This window comes from Diachasma alloeum, unplaced genomic scaffold (genome assembly GCF_001412515.2).
Source record: "Diachasma alloeum isolate Michigan unplaced genomic scaffold, Dall2.0 Dall_scaffold_00828, whole genome shotgun sequence".
Taxonomy (NCBI): Eukaryota; Metazoa; Arthropoda; class Insecta; order Hymenoptera; family Braconidae; genus Diachasma; species Diachasma alloeum.
Window position 1 is genome coordinate 154369 of NW_021680955.1, and position 16522 is coordinate 170890.

The window sequence follows — 16522 nt, forward strand, 5'->3', positions numbered from 1 at the left end:
ATCAAATCAGGAATTGATGTCTCTTTGATACCTCGGTGTGTCATATTCCATGCTTGATTAATTTCTTTCCACAATGATATTTTGTATTATAAATGAATTGTATTATAACGATAATTTTGGATTACTCGATTAATCTTCTGCCATCAATGTGACTTTCCATGAAAATGCACTTGCACAGGTGATTAACTGATGAATTATTTTCAAGCGATATTTTGATACTATTGTCTGTAGGCTAATTATCAATTCATCAATTATGGATGACACTATTTGTATGATATGTTGATTGAGAGCTTCAGTCGAGAAAAATGTACAGTTTATATTTTTTAAGCAATTTTTCTTTTCTATTTAGCAAATTCTTGTAGTAAGCTCTTTGAACCGTGAAAATGTCGATTGATTTCTTGAGTATTCTAGGTAATGCAAAGTGAGTTGCACATTGTGTCGGAGTAGTTTAGGTTCAATTGAAAATTTCTGAAAATTCTAGAGATTCCGGAAAAATTGATCAAATGGAGTGGTGAAATGAATGGAATTAGATTCTTTTGAATTGCTCATTCATATCAGTAAATAATTCGAGAAAAAAATGTCAGAACATTTTTCGCATTTAAAATCAATTCTGGAATGTCACTCGTTTACGAGAAATGCCCATTAAAAAGAAAAATCATATCCATCTTTTCATTCATTTCATTCTAATAATTATAAAATGAGTTTTTTTTTTTATGAAAGACATCCAAACGGTTCCGCGTAGCTACAGACGTCATTAAAAAAATAATCTTTTTGAGCTTTGAAGATGTGAAAAATAATGAATTCTGGTTGATTGGGACATACAAAGATTACTTTAATGTAACAAAACTGAAATTAATCTATTTCATAAATCAGTAGTGAAGTGGTCAAAGGGTTTAAGTCAATTCTATTGTAGTGCCAGTTCTCAATGAATATCTCAAATCAAAAAGGAGTTAGCAAATTTTTTCTAAAAATCTTTTTTGTAATCTTCCTTAAATTCCGTGTTATTCAACAACAACTCAACTGGGATTAAGTCGACTTAAACCGATTGACCACTCCACTACTGAAATACTAATCATCATTTCAATAGCTGAGTGGTAAAACGATTTCAGTCGATTTAGCCCTTGGCTGAGTTTTCGAGGAATATCTCCAAATATGAAGGAGATAGCAAAATTTTTGTTGAAACACTTTTTGTTGCCCCCAATTCACTCTACAAAAAAGGTTATTACAAAAATCTCATTATCTCCCTTAGATTCGGAGATATTCCTCAAAAACTCAGCTGAGAGCTAAATCGACTTGAACAGTTCTACCGTTTTGCTTCTGAATTCTTCAAAAATTCGTGATAATTTTGCACCTGTCTCATCGATAAGCCATTTTACGAGGAAATATAGAAAGATTTGACATTCTTCTAAAATTCTTTACTGATGAGGTAATGTTTACTTTAGCAAAATAACAGAGTTGTTCTTCTGTGTTATGTTTCATCCATATCACACTTCACTGATCAATAAAAAAATCAATAGGCGATAGTGAAAAAATTGTTGATCTGATTAGAATATTTGTACTCAAACCCGATTAGTGACGATGAAGAAAGCGTAACAATTTCAAAAATTAGAATTAAAAATTGAAGATTCAAATTTCGTAGATATATAGATGAATAATCAAAAATAATTTGTAACAATTCCCACTGTATCCATCGTCGATGATTACTCACGATTTAAGGCTGAATGCGTTCCAAGGGTGAACAAGTGTTCTTGGATTATAAAATTAAACAGCACTTGGCAATAATGAATCATAGACTGAACCCTCGAGAGCAATTGTATACGGTGTTAACTAATTTCTCTAATTTTTTTTTATAAAAAAATTTAGAACGATTGTTTGAATGATTTCTAACTAATTTATCTTGTACACAAATAGTTATTTAAGAAATCAAACGTTGTACATGCATTCCTCTTTACACTCACCAATAAATAAAAAGAATTATTTAAATGAATGGATGTGGGTGAATTGAACCAACTGATTCTGCTTTTTTCATCAATTTTTTTATTTAAGATTTTATTTTTTATAAATTAGACATACGACTCGGGGAATTCGAATGTCACATCACGTCCCGTGAGCTTCTTGTAGACGGCTCCAAAGGTGTCAACCTGCAAAATAGCAATTGAAGAAGACAAATTAATTCTTTGGTTCCAAAATGTTTTCCAATGAGATTTAATAATTCGTATGAGTTAATTTTTTTCTAACTGCAGATAGATGAATTTTCAATGTCAATTCTTCAATCAACATTATAATTAAGAATCAAAAAATAAGTTCAAGATTACATGAAAGTTTTTCCAAACGAATCGAATATTCTATTCTATATTTTTCGATGAATTTTCAAAGTGGCTTAATTATCTCACAATATTTCCAAGTTATAAAATCGTGTAATTATTTCAAGAAAAAATCGATGGAAATGAAAATGTCAGGAGACACTTTGTAGGCGACGAAAATCGAAAAGAAAGACGTTCCTGGTATTTCGTGCTAAAACCAAATGTCCTCAAATTATCTGACATTGATCAATGAAAATATAAATAATTTGTCATATTCTAGCACAATTATAACGGAATTTAGTGACAGTCGTTAAAAAAAATTTAATGAGTCGTTAAAAACTGACAAAAAAAATATTTCTACCAAATAACTATTTATGTTGAGGAGAGCATGACCTTGAATTAACTCTGAAATATTTTTAAATGAAACTATAAATAATTTGTCATATTCCAGCACAATTACAACTGAATTTAATAATACGAAAATCGTTAAAAGCTGAGAAAAAAAATTATTTCTACCAAATAACCATTTATTTTAGAACATGATCTTCAATTAACTCCCTCAATTATTATTCACTTTTCGAATGTTTCCAATTAAGGAAATTTGCATTAATTTTCTATTTTAATTAATTCGTAGTTCAGTAGTTCATTCAAGGTCACGTGCGACATAATTATGCCATGATGGATCATGATTATACCGAGTGCATTATTGAGGAAAGATTACTCTAAAACGAATATTTATTTGGCAAAAGTATTTTTTTTCTCAGTGAGGATTTTGGGGATAATTTCCCTTGGATTGAAATAAATTTGTCTACCTTGTGCTCAATGTTCGTCTGTTCATTCTTGTCCAAATGAACTTTGATTAATTGAGAACCATCAAGCTTAACTCGGATTCGCTTTCCAACAATCTCGACTGGGTAGACAAGATCCTCCAAGAGTGCATCGTACACTGCAGTGAGGGTTCGGCTCCTTGGCCTCTTCTGCTTGTTCTTTGTACGTGTCTTTCTCGTTGGTTTGGGCAAGATTTTCCTCTCACCAACGAACATCACGTGTTTGCCAGAGAATTTCTTCTCAAGCTCACGTACCAATCGCGTCTGAATCTTTTGGAAAGCCTTGAGTTTGGGCATTGGGACGTAGATGATGATGGACTGGAATTAAAATAGAAGGAACAAATCGTAAATATCATAAATCATAACTATAATAAAAAACAAATCATAAAAATCATTAATATAGTGGAGAGGGTAAGGCGTTTTCTATGAATACAGTCGTCTGGAGTCGAATTTTCATGAAGCCAGTCTAACAAGCAAAAGAGAATGGAATGCCATTCTATGAGACATGAATAAACGAATTATCATTGTCCAAATCTTTTGGATCAGAGGAAAATAGAATAATTTTACTTTTTTCATATTGTGTTAACTATTATTAAAGTTTTCTTCAAACAAAGTTGATTAGAATTAATAGCTAGAATTATGAGGTTATTTCACGTTTTTTACGTCGAGGATAGGAGAATCTGAATGCAATATAGTGATAATGACATTTTCACTTTGAACAAATAACGTCAATATCCAAATACGAAATTTGTGATATCAATAAATAGAAGCTGTGACTCAATATTCAAAATTAACTTTTAATGTTTAATTTGATGCTAAAAACACACTGAATTCCAGAAATTCACACTCTAAAGTGTTTTCTAGAAGAAATTGAATTGTAATTATGATTAAAATCTTATTCAGTGAGCATAGGAATTAGAACATGAGCAAATCATTAAAGTAGCTCTACCCTTCGGCCGGGCTACGCTACACTTTTGGATATTTTCAGTTTTTAAATTTTTCAACTAAATTGCATGGAAAAAATTTGAAAGAATTCATACCCAGTTAGTATTATTTAAATTAAATTTGGCAAAATAGTGATATTTTTTCAAACATTTCCCTCTTATAAATAAATAATAAAACTTGTTTGCAAAACGGTGGATTATTTTTTATGAGGTGTCAAAAAAATTCTTGATTTTTTCACATCTAACGAAAAAAAAAATCAGATTTTAATCCTCGATTACAATGGAAATGTTGATTTTCACATAAGACACTGGGTTTAATCCTGATTTTTAAACATTTCTCCTTTGAAAAACCAAAACGATAATTAAACTGAGAAAAAAATTGGAATTCCGAATCTAATCGAGTTTTCTGCAATTTTTTGCAGTTTTCAATAATCTTTTGGATATTTTCAGTTTTTAAATTTGTCAACTAAATTGCATGGAAAAAATTTGAAAAAATTCATACCCAGTTAGTATTATTGAAATTAAATTTGGCAAAATAGTGATATTTTTTCAAACATTTCCCTTTTATAAATAAATAATAAAACGTGTTTGCAAAACGGTGGATTATTTTTTATGAGGTGTCAACAAAATTCCTGATTTTTTCACATCTAACGAAAAAAAAAATCATCTTTTAATCTTTGATTACAATGGAAATGTTGATTTTCACATAAGACACTGGGTTTAATCCTGATTTTTAAACATTTCTTCTTTGAAAAACCAAAACGATAATTAAACTGAGAAAAAAATTGGAATTCCGAATCTAATCGAGTTTTCTGCAATTTTTTGCAGTTTTCAATAATCTTTTGGATATTTTCAGTTTTTAAATTTGTCAACTAAATTGCATGGAAAAAATTTGAAAAAATTCATACCCAGTTAGTATTATTGAAATTAAATTTGGCAAAATAGTGATATTTTTTCAAACATTTCCCTTTTATAAATAAATAATAAAACGTGTTTGCAAAACGGTGGATTATTTTTTATGAGGTGTCAACAAAATTCCTGATTTTTTCACATCTAACGAAAAAAAAAATCATCTTTTAATCTTTGATTACAATGGAAATGTTGATTTTCACATAAGACACTGGGTTTAATCCTGATTTTTAAACATTTCTTCTTTGAAAAACCAAAATGATAATTAAACTGAGAAAAAAATTGGAATTCCGAATCTAATCGAGTTTTCTGCAATTTTTTTGCAGTTTTCAATAATCTTTGAATTTACCGTAAGGGTAGAGCTACTTTAATTGTGATATTAAAATTTAACAGCTTAGCAATTGGGACATTTGCAATGAGAATGATTAAAAACCATTAATTTAAAAACGAAATATGAAATCTGACAGAAAAAAGGGCATAATGAAAGTGGCACTAGTGGTAAATAAATAAGATGTAGTTTTTTTAAATATCCATAAAGTAGAAAAACTTACTTTCTTGTTATTCGTCTCAATTTCACGAGCTTTAGTGATGTAAAGCTCACGAAGTTGTGATTTAAGATCGGAGTTCATCTCGAGGTCCAGCAGGGCCTGGGAGATACTGGCCTCGAATGCATCGGGCTCGGCACCGCCGGCTTTGATGATTTTGGCGCTTGCCGTGAACATCTGAAGTGATAGAAATCAAAAATTCATTTTGATTGGGGATAGCGAAAGGTGTCTAGTAAGAGATTTGAATTAAGAATTTTATGACTAAAGTGAAGTATTGTTTATAATTTTCAGTATCTGTTTTATATATTTCAAATACTCTAAGTATTTCTGGAGTTTATTTAGTCGTAATAGTCAGGAAAGTTACATTGGATTCGGTTTAGAGAAACGAAAAATGATGAAATTTCAAATTTTACTGAAAATTGAATAGAATTCCAAATCGTTCACAAGCAGAAAGACGAGAATTCTCTAATTGACTCAAATTTTCAATCAAAACATGAATTGCTTGAAAATTCAATTATTTATTTGACCTGAATTCCCATGAATTTTTCATCAAATTGTCAATTTTTTCATTCATCTAAAACAGAGACGACTTCAGGAAAAATTCCAAGAGAACTTCGTACCCAATCAAATTTCCCACAAAAAGGACCTCGACATTTCCTCTTGGAATCATAAATTATTGAGATAACTTTATCGACCATTTATCGAAATGTTGATTTTGGAGTGAAGCAGTGAAATGTAGTTGAATTATTCTAAATCAAATTCAGTCAGACTCGAAATGACCAAGAGAATATCACGGTGGCCCTCCTTTCTTCTCCGAGAGTTCTTCCTCGAAAACTCATGCTAGCACTAATTTTTCCCCTTTCATTTTACTCTCATGTCCCTCTATTAATTCTATTTATAAAGAAAAAAAAGTATTGAATATTTAATTTCCTTTAATCATAATGTGTACATGGATAGAACTTTACTAATAGATTATTATTCTAGCAATAGCTTGACTCATTCACAATACCAATGACCCCCTCTTTTCATTATTATCAACAGTTGTGGAAGCATTTTATTTTAATTATTGGTAATGTTATACCCACGCATATGTAGTTTTATTATTAATGGAAATTAAATATTGAGTAATTGTTATTCTATGTAGATGTCATTGATTGGGGGAATTGGAAAGGAAAAAAAGGGAAATAAAATAGTTGGGAGGGAAAAAAGTTGGGGAAATTTTCTCGGAGAAGACAAGTCGGTAAACTAATGTCACAAACATTTATGAAAAATTTATATAGCCATAAGGGCCTATCGTTTGGCACTCTCTCTTGAAATCACTGGCTTCCGAGATTTATTTCCATCTATTTTGAACCACTTCACCACAGAATTCACCCCAGTCGAATGGAATAAACTGCATAATTAATCTGCAACTGATTTTCTTTCGACATTAATCATCTCCACTCATTAACATTGAAATGTTTGATACTCCAAACCTCCACAAGACAATACAATTATAAATACAATTCCCGACAACTCGTATTTGTCACTTTACTTCACTCAACAGCAGAAATATCAAATTCAATTAGATATGAGATTGTTTTGATTGCTGGAACAAAACTAAATGCAACAATAAGATGGGATTGACTCCCCGAGGAGGTTATGACACTGTTGACATTTACATGAACCCTTCAAACTGTCTTGAACAATTAACCCCAATAATCAAAATAATTATCGATAATCACTCTTGCATAGGAGAGAAGCCGCAGCCGAATGCATCAAAAAATTTCTTACAGTTATCAAACCAATTTAAAGGGCCGAATTCGGTGTTTGAAAGCAGGCAAATCCTGAGCTGAATATCCCTCACAATAATCCACTTGGATCTAAAAAATCCTCAGACATCCATGAAAAAACCGAGGACCGTTGTATAAATTAATCTTTCGTCTCCAAGTTGTTCACTTGATTTTTCTCCATTTCTGTCTAAATTTATCAATAATCATTCGCTTTTATTAAATAACGTACCTTGTTCTGCTCGCAGTCGCGTGGAAAGGGTCACGGGGAAAACAAATGTAACAGATGTGCCGTTTCCTCAAAAAAAAATCACCAGTGGCGCCACCTGTTGAGCCAGCAGACGACTAGAAAAATTTGACACTGAAAATTATTTTATCACTAATGAACATTTCCAAACATTAAACAACATTTTCAGTGAATACACAAAATCGTAAATAATTTCGAAAATGAGAGAAAATTATGGCTTTGAATAAATTGAAAATTTTGTAATTTGTGTTTGAAAACTTCACTTCGAGTTTCCCCTCTACTCGAAGTTCTCCCACTTCATGCGCCGATTTTTAATGGCTGCGTAGAACTTCGCCAAACTTCGCCTCGTCCATCTTTCACTGACTTTTCGAAGGCACTTCGGAGCACGGTAATTACTGATATTTCATTATTACATTGATTAATTTAACTATTATTGAGGTATAAAACGAATAAATATGAAGTTTAGTCATTAATTGACGATCGGAGATGATCGATTGTCAATGTAATTGATTGAATCCAGAGGACAGGGTCTCGACGACGATTAGGTAATCGTTCGAACCACCAACTCTGTGCGATAACACTTGCGACAATCAGATCAGATGTTGAGGATTTGTCAGGCGAATTTGAGATTTATGAAATTGTCCCCATTTTCGGACCTTTCAAGGCATCTCGGCGTATTTAAATGCTATGGTTTGAGCTGTGAGGCCTACGAGTGGCAATGTTGTTATATGTTCTGGTACATGTTTCAGAAAATGGCAGGCAGGTACCTTGTGACGGTTTTGCGCAGGGGAAAGCCGACGGCAGGGGTGAGATTCTATTCTGACGATGAGCCCCCACTTCGTTACAAGATTGGTAAACGCGAGATAGTTGGCTATGGTCTCAACGGGACTGAAAGTTACTTGGATCTGGAGGAGTGCCCCATGCCTGCTATTCGCTACAAGGAGGTCACCCCTGAGATTCAGGTGAGGCGGAGCACGTCTAAAAACTTCCCCTAGTGGAAAAACCTAAGGCAGAGGCGTAACATGCCTGATCAGAATTTCGGATCGGACTTGATCAGTTTCTGATCGAGACCTGAACAGAATTTCCACTCGGGTCACTGAGAAAAAACATTATTTTTGCCAAATGTTCATGTACTTGACAGAAACATTCATGTTTTCAAATTCGTATTCCTTCAGTCGAGCCTTATCGAGTATTATCAGTTTAATATATCACCCTTTTAAGTATTGAACGCGCGAATGGTTGTTGAGAACTTTATCCTTCATATCCTTCGTCCAGTGAGCGAATCCTCCGTGAGCTCACGGCAGAAGTTAGTCGAGGTTGGATCTAACGGAAAACGATTCAAAAGGGATCAGAACAAGTGCATTTATTTGAGTTTAACCCCAGGGCTAAACTCAAAACGTTATAGAAGAATAATAATGATGTGATAGCAATCTTGTAACTTAGGAACAAAATATTTCTTGATAAATTTTCCTCTATATGAGATATTTTCATCCTGAAAAGGCACCGTCTCGGGTGAATAATCGGCCTCTTGAGCCAAATATTTCGTTGTTGTCGAAAGCGGAGTAATTATTCATGTTTGAGACTTTCAAATTCGGACCAAACGAATTCCTTTTTGACAATTTTCAACTAGCGATTTTATTGGCCCAAACAAGACTTCTTTGAGATCAAATTCATTGACGAATGTCAATGAATTTACTGAAGCAGATCTTGGCTTAATAATGGAGAGATTATCTTTAAATTTTCCCTACTTCTAAATCCTTTTAACAACTTCTTTCTGTCCATCATGTCTTATTATATGAACAAATAATTTCTTGGATATATCTGAAGCTAGTGGGCTCTCATAAAAATGTAAAGACACCTTTGACAGACGATTTTCATAGCTGAAGAAGAAGTGTGGACTTCAAGAATCGTCATACTCTCGGAAATTGTTGTGACATTCTGTGCAGATTGCTTTTCATTCCGTCATTGACGTGCTTGTGACTCTTTTTCAGATTCTCAGGGAGAGAGAGAAGGGCGACTGGAAGAAACTGACAATCCAGGAGAAGAAAGATCTTTACCGTGCGAGCTTTTGTCAGACATTCGTCGAAATGGATGCACCAACTGGAGAGTGGAAGTTAATCTTGGCCGGTGTTTGCACGGGTGTGGGAATTGCTCTCCTCCTTTTCACGTGTATCAAAAAATTCGGTATGTATAGTAATAATGATAACATGATAGAAGTAAAAAATTAATTATGTAATTATTTTATAAGAGAGTGATTTTAGGGGAGTATCTTAGAGGAGCTATTGCGTCCGAATAGGGAACATACGTATTTGTTTATTTATTTTTTTTTTTCTTAATCTAGAAATTGTAACAATCTCCCCAATAATTTTTTGAACCGTCCAATTCGCATTTTTCAATGAGAAATCGTTGATTGAAAAGTGCACTTTTTGGGCGCCTCGAGTGGGCTGTGACGTCACAGCACTGTAGTCGCCATGCCTCTCACTCACTCTCGTAGCGGGAGTCGACAGAGCTGACGCACGGAAACACACGGAAAATAGTTTAATAATTATTTATTTGCTTTTAAAAATTGCATGTTTCAAAAGTTCTAATTCAAGGGAATGCAAGGAGTTTCTAGGAAATTTGAGAAAGAAGGAAAGACCATGGACGTATCCACGTACAATTACAGCTGTATCAAAGATACAGCCGCCTGCAATTTTTGTATTCTTTCTCTCTCTACCAATTTCATTGATAATAACCTTCCGAATGGATTTGTCGTAAAGCTTCCGTTGAAATTGAGGGATGTTGGGGAAAAGTCAAAAGATCTCTTCTAAAGCTGGCAAAATCTTCCACAAAAAAGACTTCAACTTTTTTTCTTGCAGCCGCCCAATTCATGTTGTACTTTATTCAATCCATAGTCAGTTAATTCAAGATAATTATATAATTAATATAAACGTCATGTAAAATAATTTTTTATGCAGAAAATAATGATAAAAAATAATTGATAATTGTAAATAATCGATGTATACTCATCTTCCATTTCAGTTTATTCACCACTACCAGTTACCTTCGACCAGGAACATCAAACCGCTCAATACGAGCGTATGAGGCAACTGGACATGAACCCAATTCACGGCATGAACAGACGTCGATAAATTCGCGTCTAATTATATCATAAAGCAAATGAAAATGATTTTAGTTTAAGTCATTGGTAGACGAAAAGTTGTGATTAAAACATCTACTCCAATGTTAAGTATTCTGTAATAATGTTTAAGGCATTCAGGAAAATCTAATAAAATGCCGTTTCTCTACTACAAGGAAGAAACCATTGTACTTCATTCATTCCAGAATTCTTAAACTCATTCATAATACAATTAACATTTTTCCTCATATGAAATGAAGTGCATATGAAGTGAGGTTCAATATTCATAGTTGTCTGACCAATGGAATGACGATGAAGCATTCATTATGATAAAAATCATCATGCGATGAGTTCTAAAATTTTTAACAGATTATTTTTCGAACGTCGTGAACGGTTAGCCTCGGAGGAAACAAGTGGACAGTTACATTCTTTTATAAATCGACATCTAATAACAAAAGGGCATTGCAATTTTCTTTTTAAAACAAGGGTATAACACAATTCGCGTTAAGACTAGGGTATCTCAAAATTCATGTGAAAGCTTGTTGTTCACATCCATTTCTAGGTCTGATGGAGCTCGCAAATCATTTTATTTCTCTTTCAATGTGAAGTACTTTATGTTATTTGTCCTTTTTGATGCAATCATACTTTTTTAAGGATAATTCTTATATTAAACAGAACAAAATTAGGTATGTACGAATCAAATTTCAAAAAACTAATTCGTAATTGTTACTGTACACATTTTTTCAAAAATTTTGGAACAGAAACCTCTGCACTCAATAACTGGAGGCCCTGAATTATTGATCTATCCTGTTTCATCGTTCTAGTATCAACTTATGGAAAAAAACTGAATAGGTAAGTAAATAAAAACCATTGAACCGTCATTTTTTGGGCGACCATCAAAGGCTTCTTTCTTTTTCTTTTTATTATGAAAACGTAATGAACTATATGTTTGTACTTGAGATTATGATACAGTTATTGTATATAAATAAAGTGATATCTTACAAAGACCGCTTATTTTCTTTTCTATGTATACAGTCTTTCGTAAGTTTGTACATATTAAATTAAGTTACAGTAGCAGCATCAACTATTTGAAAATTCTGTTTTTTTTTCATCCACATATTTTTTAGGCATCACTCGTGCGATTGAACAACCATACAAATTTATTCAGACCCAAGAATTTACGGTTTAGGATGTTTTTCATCATTTTTTCTTCCTTCTCATCCATTAAATATTAGAAAATAGCCCTTTTACACGAACGGAAAAAAAATATTTTTGTATAAAGCGCCTTTTGCATCTACATAATAAAGAAAGTTGCCCTACAGTATTTTTTACATAAAGGAAGAAGTAGTACTTATTTCTTATATAATTATTTTTTGCATTTATATCCGCGCCATTATGGAAATTATCCATAAAAAAAATTATCAATCGTATTTTTTTTCTCGTTAAATTACTTTTTTGCTTCCCACATTGGCCGATTAATTAAAACTTTACACTATGTCAAAAATTATGATGAGACAAAAAGTTTTTTCGTTTCTTTTTTTTCTCGTTTCCTCATGACGCACAAAAAATAAAAATATCTTTATACATATACATTTATTACTAGACAACTGTTAGACTTAATTAATCTTTCAATTTAATGGCTTACTTTACAATATGTACATTAGGCAAGTCTCGTTCATCTTTTACTATTTTTTCCTAGATTTTCAGATTTTTAAATTTTTTTTTCAACTTTTCCTCTTTTTTTTCTTTTCATCATAATTTTATTACTAAATCCAATGCTTCTTTCAATGTTTTTTTTCTCGTACTTACAAGAATATAGTTTCGTTATAGAAAACTAAGTCTTTGTCGGCTATTATAATTAAGAAAAAATTGTTCTCTAAGTTTCACTCAAAACTCTGGAGTCAAGTTGAATTTAATGGTTTTGTTAAATGTAGATTCATCGTGAAAATGAGGAATTTCGAGGGAAAATGTAAAATATCTCAAAACGTTTTCTTTTTACATATCTACTAGTTTCAAAGACAATTTCAAAGAAGCATTCGGTGTTACAAAGATTTTAGGTCGGACCACATTTCCTAATCTTAATCTCAGAAACCAGTTGGTTGATCAAAGAATGTCAAGAGACTTGTTGTTGTAGTCAAAAAAATTTTCCACAAAAAAATTATTGTTCTAAAAACGCATTCTCCAATTTTGCAATTATCCTGGGAATTAATTGATTTATATGAGAGTGTGAGATGGCGTTTGTTCCCTCTACAAAATTTCCTTTAAAAAAGTGAGGAATTTTGAATTTTTCTCCTCAATTCCCTCAGCATCAAAATAATTCCGCACTGGACAAAAATTAACTTTAACAACTTGACTGTCGAATCCTGACGACTAATTTTTTCTGAAGCTCTCCTGACGTAGTAAACGATTAAAAAATTAATAAAGGAAAATCCAGGGCTGTTTCGTTGAACTTAAGCTTATAATTTCCATTATCATCTTTTTGTTATTCGTTATGGCAATGAGGTTCAACACGATCCGCAAAAAAACCTTTAAAAATCGGACTTTTTTCCATTTTTCATCAATTATATCTCTTATGAACACAATTTTTAATTGCTTTGACGTTGCGACGATAGTGCATTTAATACTATCAGGGGCTTGAAAAGAAAACATTATGTATTAAGATTACGTAAAAAACAAACGCACCATTATCGCAGTCATTGTATTACATTATTATTCTAACCGTTATATTTATATTATTTCGCAAATTGGCCACGCAAGATTTTCGGGGGATCTAATCACAGAGGGGACATAACGAACTGTGAAGAGTGAGATGAGAAATTATGACCGTTAGGAAGTACACCGATATTAGTGCTCTCCATAGCACGTCGGTTATTTTTAAATTAATGCTGAAATATTCTTTGGTTCATTCGTTAAAATTAACGAACCAATGATATACATATTCATCTAAATACAAATATATATATATCGATTCAGGACGATTTCGTTCAATTGATCGAGGGGGAAGAGATGAAAATTTTATCGAAATTGTGGAACGTAACTGATGAGTCGAACACGACTTTGTTGTTAATTTTTTGTTAATCATCTCATAGAGAGCTGCAGTTGACGAAATTTTCTGCAAAAAATCGTCCCAACATTTTGTCTTAAAACCACTCATGAGATAATTGCGGAGCCAGAATGGACATCTAATTCCAGAATATAAATTCATGATGTCTTTCCTAATCAGCCAATTATCTCGTAATTGAGTTATTTTAGGGGAAAACTGTCGAGACCTTTTCGCAGTGAACACAATTCTCATGAAAAATGTCTCTTGACATTTCATCCTAAATCCACTCATTGAGATAATTGCATAATGAAAACAGACATCTCATCTCAAAATGTGAATTATACGGGCTTCACTAATTACGAATTTACCTCGTGATAGAGCGACTTTAGGGAAAAATGTCAAAAGACTTTTTTTCAGTTGACAAAATTTCTTGAGAAAATTGCTTCTGATGATTTCTTTGTAAGTTACTTAATTCTTGAATAATTGCCTTATTAATGGAACTTCTAGTTCCCCTTGAAATTTAGTGACTTCAAGGGAAAATGATACGTGAAATTTTTGTAATTGATGAATGAAGTTCCTCACAAAAATGCGAGTTACATGGTGGCTTTACTGATTATGCAATTATCCCATGGTAGAATGATTTTAGGAGAAAATGTCAAACGACGAAACTGCTTCTGATGATTTCTGTTAAAGTAACTTAATTCTTGAATAATTGCATTATTAACGGAACGTCTAGTTCCCCTTGAAATTTAGTGACTTCAAGGGAAAATGACACGTGAAATTTTTGTAATTAATGAATGAAGTTCCCCACAAAAACGTGAGTTACATGGTGACTTTAGTGATTATGCAAATATCCCATGATAGAGTAATTTTAGGGGGAAAAGTTAAACGACGAGTTTGCTTCTGATGATTTCTTTTAAAGTTACTTAATTCCTCAATAATTCCATTATTAACGGGGGGAGTCAGGTGAAATTGGAAAGTCGTCGGTTGATGAAAACAATCGAGCGACTGATGATATATCATGAAGTATGTAAAAAACTAAGAAGGATTTCGTACCCAACCCATTTAACCCCGTACGTCAAGCAAAAACATAGTTTTTCCTGTTTTTGGCTTTGAAGTGCTCCCCGCACCAGAATTTTCAGCCAATTTAAACTTTTTTTTTCAAGATGTTCGTTAGATCCCATAAAATAAAACTATTTTTTTTATTATCTCAATTAGATCATTAAAAAATTACATTTTTTCGGTTTCGGCAACTAAAGATTTTTGTCAACTTCAACAGCGCATGTGTGTAATTTTTCTCTTGAAAACACCCTTCATTTTAATGTTCAACTACTTAGAATAATGATTTTTATACGGTATGAAAGAAGGAGAGAAATGAGCAAACCAAACAAATTAAATTTTTTTATGATCTAATAGAGATAATCGAACGAAAAACTTAGTTTTCTTCTATGGAATCTAACGCACATTTCGAAAAACTGTGAAACTTGTGATGCGAAGAGCATTTCAATGCCAACAACACGAAAAAGGACGTTTTCGCCTGACGTACAGAGCAAAATGGGTTGAGTACGGAATTGTTTTTAGTTTTTTAGGTACCCCATGATATATCAAAAGTCGCTCAATAGTTATTTTCATCAATCGAAGGCCTTCAAATTTCCAATGGGCCCACCCTTACCAGTAACGTTTAATTCCCCTTGAAATTTAGTGACTTCAAGGCAAACTGACAGGGGAATTTTTTTTTACTTAATGAAGTTCCCTACACAAATGTCCATTGACGCTTCTCCCCAAGTCCATCCATCACGACATAATTGCATAATTAGAACAGACATCTAACTTTAAAATGCACCAATAAAACAGAAAAAAATTTAAAATGTAAATTCAATGTCTTTACTAATTGCGCCAATATCCCGTCATAGAGGGATTTTAGGGGAAAACGTCAAGAGATTTTTTGCAGTAAAGAAATTTCCATGAGAAATTTTCTTCTGATAATTTCGTTCAGTCATTAAATTCAGAAATAATTGTGTTATTGACAGCGATGTTCAATTCCATTATAATAATTACAGAATGTCTGTGCTAATTATGGGATTACTTTGGGATTGAGTGACTTCCCGGGAAAATGTCAGAGGACCTTTTTGTAGCCAACAAAGTTACCTGCAAAAAAGTCCATTGACATTTCTCTCTAGATCCATTCATTATGGAGATGATTGTGTCATTAGGATAGACATTTGATTTTTGATATGAATAACATGATTCCTGTGCAAATTATGCAATTGTCATTTTGCGATTAGAATAATTGTAGAGAAAAATGTCAAAAGAAAATTCCTCCTGATGATTTCGCCTAGAGTCATCTCTTTAAAGACCAATTCCATTGTAAAAATTATAAGATGTCTGTGCCAATTGTGCAATTATTTCCCAATTGAGTGGATTCAAAGGAGAATGTCAAGACTCCATTTTAGTCCATAAAATTTTCTAAGAAAATTCCTTTTGATGATTTCTTTTAGCCATTTAATTCTAAGGTAATTGCACTATTATTATTCCATGGTGAAAATGATAGGATTTCTGTGCTAATTGTGTCGTAGAGTTGTAAGCCTGGTAAAGGGAAACTATTCCCACAAAAAATGTCCTTTAACATCTCCTTCTAAAATCTCTCATTCTCAAGAGAATTTAATTATTAACAAAACAGAATGAGACGAGTCGATTTATCGTTTACGTTTCAACACATAAAAGCAGAAAATTAAACTAGGGTAGTAATCAAGGGGGTGCTAAAATCCCCCACCATCGATAACCATTTAAGACCAATCGCCCCATCGTCAAATGCTA

General features: G+C 32.5%; 2 protein-coding genes across 3 annotated transcripts; one reads left to right on the forward strand and one right to left on the reverse strand.

Annotated features, from left to right (window-relative positions):
* Positions 1–2014: 2014 nt before the first annotated feature.
* Positions 2015–7594, reverse strand: LOC107044860 (40S ribosomal protein S7). 2 transcript variants are annotated; one of them, XM_015266912.1, is made up of 4 exons: positions 7530–7594; positions 5535–5705; positions 3116–3448; positions 2015–2141 (listed from the first exon to the last, which is right to left on the reverse strand). In XM_015266912.1, exons 2-4 carry the CDS (start codon positions 5703–5705, stop codon positions 2064–2066), a joined length of 582 nt encoding a protein of 193 aa, XP_015122398.1. In that variant the 5' UTR covers positions 7530–7594; the 3' UTR covers positions 2015–2063. The 2 variants fall into 2 exon arrangements, with proteins under 2 accessions (XP_015122398.1, XP_015122399.1); XM_015266913.2 differs by lacking the exon at positions 7530–7594 and adding an exon at positions 7302–7484.
* A 230-nt stretch (positions 7595–7824) lies between these two features.
* LOC107044861 lies at positions 7825–10837 on the forward strand. Its single transcript, XM_015266914.2, has 4 exons — positions 7825–7932; positions 8294–8506; positions 9536–9728; positions 10566–10837. Exons 2-4 carry the CDS (start codon positions 8297–8299, stop codon positions 10673–10675), a joined length of 513 nt encoding a protein of 170 aa, XP_015122400.1. The 5' UTR covers positions 7825–7932; positions 8294–8296; the 3' UTR covers positions 10676–10837.
* The last annotated feature ends 5685 nt before the right edge of the window (positions 10838–16522 follow it).